Source organism: Xiphias gladius, chromosome 14, assembly GCF_016859285.1.
Source record: "Xiphias gladius isolate SHS-SW01 ecotype Sanya breed wild chromosome 14, ASM1685928v1, whole genome shotgun sequence".
NCBI classification, from domain to species: domain Eukaryota; kingdom Metazoa; phylum Chordata; class Actinopteri; order Istiophoriformes; family Xiphiidae; genus Xiphias; species Xiphias gladius.
The window spans coordinates 13885705-13893800 of record NC_053413.1 but is presented as its reverse complement, the minus strand read 5'-3'; the positions used below and the strand labels follow the sequence as shown (position 1 = coordinate 13893800).

The window sequence follows — 8096 nt, the reverse complement described above, 5'->3', positions numbered from 1 at the left end:
AATCTTTCTCATTAAAAACGACTTGGAGAAATGTGTGGAGGAGTAATGTGAAAAAGTGCTTCTGTGCAGGGGAGGGCTGAGTAATGTTGAAGGAATGTGTGGATATTCTAAAGCGGCAGTGGGAAAATAATGAAGGACTCGTCATAGGGGGCTGAGAACCACACAGAGACGTGGCCTCCCACTGTTTCCGAGGCCGACGTGGAGAGAGATGCTGCCAATCTGGACGAAGATCTGCCATAGAACCACATAAAACCTGAAGAGAGTTGAGGTTAGTTGACTCTGGACCATTTGCATGCATCAAAATTCAGAGAAGCCTTGTGGCCAGTGTCAGTGTTTCAGTTTCTGTTATGGTACCAAGGTCATGCTCAAGGTCACTCTTATGAAAATATTATTCACCAAACTTGTTATTTTTGTATTTCATGACATGGAACTTACCATCATTAAATATATGATTATATGGATAAACGTATTGCCCACCTAACAATTAATAGAATGAGATTTGATCATAAGAGGTCATCTGAGGCTTTTTTTGATTATTGTCTTCGCTTCCCATGAGTTTACAAGTATTCACGGCAAGAGGCAGATGAGGAGAGTAGTTAATTTATCCTCTAAGACATATGACAAATAGAGGAGCTGAAATATTAATTTGAGAACAGCATGCAGGCAAAATGAACAGAATAACTGGATGAAACCGGTGCAGGGATGAGGAGACGCCACCATCAGATGGGTACAGTCTTCCATTGTGTATGAGAAGGGCTTGATTCAGCACAGTCCTCTCATTTAATAAGTCTACAAGAATGAGGTGTGTGCTTTATAAATAAGATAAATGACTAAATAAGATACTTGTACATGAACAAATATTAGAACACTGCTTTCAGTTGCCATTTTCCAGGTTTAAGTGGTTTCTCAATTAGATTTTGTACACTGCACTACATCCTGCTGTAGTAAGTAGATTGTGGTGTTTTTACATTGTATTTCATTACATTGTAAGGTGCACTTAAAATTTTATCCATGCTTGGAGAAGGCTGGAATTTGCTCTGATTATTGAGCAGAGAAAGTGCCAGGATACACACAGAGACATACAAAAGCACAACGCAACACGCCACAGGGGGCATTTCTCATCTACGACAGCGCCTGTTTACACGAATCCAAGGATCGGAGCATGCTGGCCATCTATTGTTTTTCACTTAATTCTAACCCTTTTCTTATCACTCCTTTCCTTTGAAAACGCTGTATTTGGTCTATTTCTCTGCACTTCATCTTTTCCTCTGCTAGTTTTTCCGAACACACTTCTCTGTCATTCCCCCTGTCATCCATCATCATATTCACACCCTCCTTATCTTTCCTCATAAGCTCACCTCCTTCCTCCCAGTTTCCCTCGCTATTTTTCATTTTTCTCTACAATACAATCTGCCTACCCTTTGCACTTACCATCAAAATTTCTCCTATTTCTGTCATCATCTGTTACTGGCAGCTGGGGAGGGCTCTTTGTTTGGAGATATGCAGATCTTCTGTTTGTGGAGGCTGTGTTTGCACAGGCCGACACTGGGGAAATGTGATCAAGGGTTGATGTAGCATTGCAAAATGGCACAGGGAAAGGCAAGAAGAGAAGGCAAGCATCAAAACAAGTTTAAGTTTTATGCATGACTGCATTTTAACAGGCAAGGATGAAGGCACGATCATATGTTCTAATGAGACATTGAAGCGGAAGGAAAAAAGACAGAAAACGGCCACTAGTGTGCGTACAAGAGAGAAAATAGAACTGAGATGGACTGAAAGAAAAGAGACGATGAACGAGAAACGAGAAAGGGAAGAGTTAGACCTGATGAGTAATGTCTACACACTTGAGCACTCCAGTGAATGTGCTGAACTCAGGCTAATGGTTGACATAAAAACCCAGAGAGGAGGGAGAATCGATGCTATCTCTAAGAGCCCAGGATGAGACTGGTTTTAGGGAGAGGACACAATGATCTTCCTCTAAAGGCTGATTACATCTGTTGAAACAGTACACTGATATTTACATAGAAACCCTGCTGAGGCCTGGCAGTGGGCCCTGTACGCTGGCCAAACCTGCTGCTCCATCACTGCATCACTTATTTATGGGGAGAAACTCAAGTGTGTGTGTGTGTGTGTGTGTTTGTGTGTGTGTGTGTCCTCTATCAGATCTGGCTGTACCCTGCTCTTTTTGTCATTAATGTCTTCATAAAACTATACTCATGGGTGTGATGGTTGAGAGCACTCTGTACTTTTGCATTTCAGGGCTACAGTATGAAATTGATAAAAATGACAAAATCCTCCTTTGCACCATGTTCATATGATTACATAAGCTGACCTTCAAAAGAACGAGATTGCCTCTCTCTATATGTGTGTCTATAAATGTAGAAATTGCACGTCGTAAATGTAGAATAGCTCTGTGAAGTAGACAGAATGCTCTAATGTCAAATTTCCATACACTTGGGATACCTGCACAAGCGATGCCTATAGTATATGACAGGATTATGCCAAAAACAAAAAAGCTCCGTCATCGCCTCTAAGTGTTAGCATCAGCTTTTGCCAACCCTTCCAAGCAATTTTTCCAACTGATTCTGAAACAAAAGTGCACAGAAATGGAAAAAAAACTGACTTTTCTAGTTTGACCATAGTGAATTGGTGCAGTCAGCAATAAACAGCCAGTGCTACATTTCGGTGTTGCAGTCCTGATTTAGTTGTGTTACTAATATTCTAACCTGTAGCATAATATACAGACTACTGATAAGTGAAATTATATTTTTAATACATTCCCTGTAGCATAGAAATACAGTAATTTATTACAAATTTCATGCTTAATTATTATTGATTATATGGAATTGGTTAAATAAGCTTTTCTGTAAATACTGTAAATACCATTTGAAGGAGAACATGAACATTACTTTTAAGGTGATTTTGTACCCAGTGTTTCCATTGGGATTACCCTTCTCTATATCCACTCTTAGTGTGTAATGCAATGACAGAAATGCCTTGGTAAATTCATAGAAGTGAAGCTAACAATCCTGAATCAACAGTGGAGTCTAATATTTTGTAGTCAGCACTGTCAGCCTCAAAGGAACACAGACCAGTGCATGTGCAGTTGTGTCTGAATGGCCAAGCCAGAGCAGGAAAAGCTGTGATAACTAAGAGCAGCCGTTCTGACAAAATTATCTTTGGCTTTGTTGGGGTCACAGTCACCAAACTTATGTGGCTACTGAGTGGAGCAGCCACTGCTGTGGCACTCCATACAGAGTTTACTTATCCCGACTGGCTGAGTACATACTGTATTTAACATGCAGATTTTCTGTGTACCAATTCACAAAGATGAGTTGTCAAGTGTATAAAGCGTTTAGAGGGAATAGCCTGTGTTATAATAACATTTTATTCCACGTATCTACTTTTGAATCAAGTGTGTTTTTGCTTAGAAGACGTGCTCTAACATCTGTGGTATTTCTGTCCAGATGCAATGTAATTTTCACTAGAAAACCTCATCACGCCCTGAAAATGCTGACCACATAATTACTGCACATGTACACTAAACTGACAGTTGCTTAGTTGCACACCCTCTCACCCTGTTCTCTCCTCTCTCTTTGCTACCATTTTGCCTCCCCTCTTCTGCTCTCCCTGGTCTCCTGAACTTCCCCCCAAAATCCTGCTCCTCATTAGAAGTCCTTTCATGGTCAGAGCCAATAAAACTTCAATGGGAGGTAGCCTGAAGAAAACATGGCTGTTCTGGGGCTTTACTGAGCGTTAATTACATGATCTCCATACCAGACAGTGGAGGGCCAATCAGTTTCTCCAACGGCACCGCCGACCTATGGCCACATATGGGACAGAGTCAGACACATAAACTCACATTACACACTCACACCAACTGCCTCTCAAGCACAAACAAGAAATGTGCACAGACACATACACTTAAAGGTCATACATACACAAACCCATATATAATACAGACAGACATATTATCACACACACAGACTTTGAGGCCACCAGACTTATTAACCTCTCGCCCGTTGTGCTTAACTCTGCCTGGTATTCGCCTGCGGCAACAATAGTGAAGCAACGATATTACACATAATTAGAAAGTGGTTTCTGTTGGCTGTGTGGCACAGTTAGACAGTTCTCAACTTTAGCACAGTAACTACAGCTTTGTAGTGCCAGATTTGACCAAGCACACATGCAAAGGCTGCATATGAATAGAACTCTTGACAGTGCAGAACGAAGGTGTATTTCATGCCTACTCATTCCAGAGCTGCAATAATGGGAAGTGAGTGTAGCCCATTGTCAGTTAGTGATATGTGAGATGCTGTCTTATTTGTTTGGACTTATCCAATCATGATGAACAGACTAATTATAGAGTAAAGTTTCCTAATGTATTCACAAACAATGTCTGCCTTCATAAATAGAATGATTTGGAGGCAGGAAGTGACTGTACTTGCTGTGTGGCTCTCTCCTTCTTTTTGTCGTCTCGTTCCTCTCTTTGCTTCTCACTTTTGTTTGTCTATCTGTTGTGTGACGGCTGGTTATTTCAGGCTGCGCTGGAGTTTTTCCATGTGTCACTGCGATAATGTGCAGTGGCATCTTCTTTGGCAAACAATCCTTAAAAAGAATCTCCCACTGGAGTGACACCATCAAACAACGATTCAGTTCCATGCACTGAGATGACTGAAGAGACATTATTGTAAGTGAGACAACTGTATGTCTCTTTGTTGCTATAACACAACTATCCACGATATCAGGTCTACACCACAAAGCAATTTAACATCGGCTGAATGTTTTGTGGATTTCTCGACTCACAACACTGTAGTAATTTCCTGTTTTTACCTGGACTGTTGACTGTGCATGTTCATATCAATGGTATATAATGGGAGCCTCACACTTATGAAGCCAATGCCATACTCAAAGTGTAATCAGCCTGCGCATCACAGCAGAAGACCTTTAAACTCAATTGTTGCTTCATAAGAAGAAGGCCCTTGGCTCAAACCAACCTGAACCAAGTGAACTTTTTTTCCCCTCACATACAAAAACAAAAACACAAACACAAAAACAAAAACAAAAAACAAAATTTTTATTTATGGACATATTGCTGCCACTGGCCATGACAAGGAACTGGCCTGCTTGATCCGGACCTGGGAACCGGGAATCACTGGTCTTAATTGAAGTAATGAATAAACTAAAAAATTCCAAGTTTATATAAATGTAGCCTGTTTTATAAACAAAGTATTTCCTTTACAGATGATAGAAGAAACATAGGAAACAACCTTTATATAGGAAAAGCATAGTATTTTTTTTTTTATAGGGGTGTGTGGGTGTGTGTGTGCGTGTGTGTGTGGGAGGGGGGGGGGCGTTATTGTATGTATAAGACAACACAAGTGCAAACTTATTTCATACTAAAAGTGAGCATAGTTCATGTTTCTCATCACTTGTTTTCCGTATTCATTCAAGCCTGAAATTATTCAGGAACATGTCATGCTTGTGTTATTCACCAGCACATACACGTAGAGAACTCAGATAATGGAGGCATTCAGCAGGTGACAGGTAAACTGGGAAAGGCACAGGGCAGGTAGTGACTTGTTGCCCCTTTAATTGCACCTCGAGGAGTGATACGGCGCATGTGTAAGGATACTCTGCAGAATGGAGGAGAGGTACTCCGCATTGACTTGTACTGGTGGGTGGGTACCTGGGGGTCGAGGGCACGCCCACAGTTCACCTGTGACACCTGGCTGGTGGAGATCAAGCGTAGTGCGCATTCCTTCACTGAGAACCAGACGACCTTGTGAGACGCCAAACACACAAACTGCTACTAAATGAACATGGCAGATGTTTCCAGAACTAAATCCACGTATCAAACCTGTTGGAGAGTGATACCATTCTGAAACATGTCCACTGATACTATTTAGATGAGACGGAATGAAACGGAAATGGCAGGAGGAACGTGAAACCTCGTCTGCCCCCCCCCCCTCTCTCTCTCTCTCTCTCTCTCTCTCTCTCGCCCCCCCCCGCCTCCCCATTCCACGGAGTGGCAGCGTTGGCACAGCGTCGTTCAGAAAACCCTGAGCTGGAACCGAGCTGCGGTAAGCTGACCGTGCGCACCTCCTTACTCAGATCCCCTCCGGGCCATCACAGCCGGTAGGCGAGCGGTGACAGAACCAGGCTGCACGGCGTCAGCGTGCAATACATTGCCCTTTCCCGACGAGACGTAAATTATTTCAGCTGTAAATGCGTAACCCAATTCTTCCCTCTCTTGCCTCTCCCTTTTCAGGTGAACCAAAAGCCCAACAGTGGATATACGAGACAGGATATCTGCAGTTAATCCTGAGTGCGGCGTGAGAAGATACAGTTATTTGGGAACAGTAATAAGGGTCCTGTCCTGTCCACATCGGCCCTGCGTTAGGAGCGGGGAAAGACAAGACCTCTGCGCTGTGAAGAGTAGCCCCGGTGCCGTGCGGCAGTGCGCGGAGAGCAGCCACAGACTCAGCAGACGCACTAAAAGGGCAGGAGGGAGAGAGGAAGGTGGAGGATATTTTACGCACAGCAGCACTCAGTAGCCCTCTTTGACACGCGGCTTGTAACTGGGGGTCTCCTGCTCCGTTTAGGACCCGACACAGTCGCTTCGCCTCTTGGTCGGATTTGCACTTGACCTAAGTCCACATACAGCGGGCGGCTGCGATGGATTCCTTCATCATAGCGGCTCTGGCACTGTGCTCTCTGACGGCACCAGCCTATGGGGACAAAGGGACCAGCAAAGCCCGGAGTTGTTCGGATATCAGGCAGTTTTATAGCGGGAAAGGATTCTCTCTTGATGGTGTCCCTCAGTCTGAAATATCAGGTAAGCTCATTTTAAAATACAGCCCGTCCAAAGTCTGTTGTTCATGGTTTGCACTCCCTTCTCTGGACTAAATCTGATCTTAACCACTGAACTCTACTGAACACTTTCAAGGTAATCGGTCTGTCCAAAGGCAATGTATCAGTTATTTAAATTTTACAACAATACGTCAAATACACAGTAAAGAACCTCACAGTTGCTTTAGACTCATTGCCACTGAGGAGCACAATCCCTCTGCAAGTCCCCCTAGGAATGTGGGTCTATTTTGGGGCCAAAGTCGCACCTGCAGTAGTACCATTTATCGTATCTAAGTGTTGGAATGCAGATCTATCCCATGGAAATGAATGATTATAGGTTTGCATGCAATTGGTTCACAAACTCTCACCGTTGTGCTGAGTGTGGTCTGCAGGATATTGTAACCTCAAACATATCTTGTTAACCACAAGCTTAAAATGAAGTATTTTTGTAGTTTTGTTGTGAGAGAGAGCAGATTAGGCTTCGAAAGCATTTAAACCTGTAGTCAAATCATTTCATGTCACACGGTAAAGCAGAGGAGCTCTAGCTCTTGGCTATCTCTCAAGATGAAACATTGCTTTGAAAAGATATTAAGACGGCACAGACATGTCACAGACACTCTGGGTGTTTCATCCCTGATCAAAAAAATGAGAAACTCCCTTCAAATTTTCTCACACTTCTGGAAACACAGATGCAGGATCAGCCCCTCAGTTTCTGTTGTCCTTTCTCAGTTTCCCTATCACTATCTAAATAAAACTGCTACTCCTGAAGACACTCCTAAATCTTTCCTCTTCTTTAAGCTCTCTTGTCCTTGCGCAGGGAATTTTTCCCTATAAGTTGCCAGCCAGTCACTTGACCATGGGCTTCAACCACGCAAATACAATGTTGCTCACTGTGTCATTCGTGGTCTGATGTCAGACAGTCACAAGCCCCTCTACAGTTCAGATGATTACACATGTGCCTCCCCTGGAATTTGGTGCAACGCTTTCACACACATGAACACACAAACACACACACACACACACACACAGTTTACTGCAATTTCAGGTTCTACAGTTACAGTATTGTACATGCACGGACAAGAAAGGAGAATGTTACCGTGCATGCTCACACAGACACTTTCCTATGTACAGATTCAAAGGAAGTACAACTCAATTTTGAACGTGCATACTTTTTATTTCACTGTCCCAAACCTATGAATGTAAAGAACTTTTTAACAAACATAGAGAGCAGATAGTACAACACT

General features: G+C 42.8%; 1 protein-coding gene across 6 annotated transcripts in view; it reads left to right on the top strand.

Moving 5' to 3' along the window:
- The window catches only part of gpc1b (glypican 1b), a 75892-nt gene that overhangs the window by 1925 nt on the left and 65871 nt on the right, over positions 1 to 8096 (top strand). Inside the window, exons 2-3 of one of the 6 annotated variants that reach the window (XM_040144432.1) lie at positions 148 to 268; positions 6272 to 6838. In XM_040144432.1, coding sequence (XP_040000366.1) covers positions 6679 to 6838 — 160 coding nt within the window. In that variant the 5' untranslated portion in view covers positions 148 to 268; positions 6272 to 6678. Of the gene's footprint in view, positions 1 to 147; positions 269 to 5956; positions 6139 to 6271; positions 6839 to 8096 lie in introns of those variants that run through there. The other 5 variants (XM_040144431.1, XM_040144430.1, XM_040144433.1 and 2 more) reach the window with 5 other exon arrangements.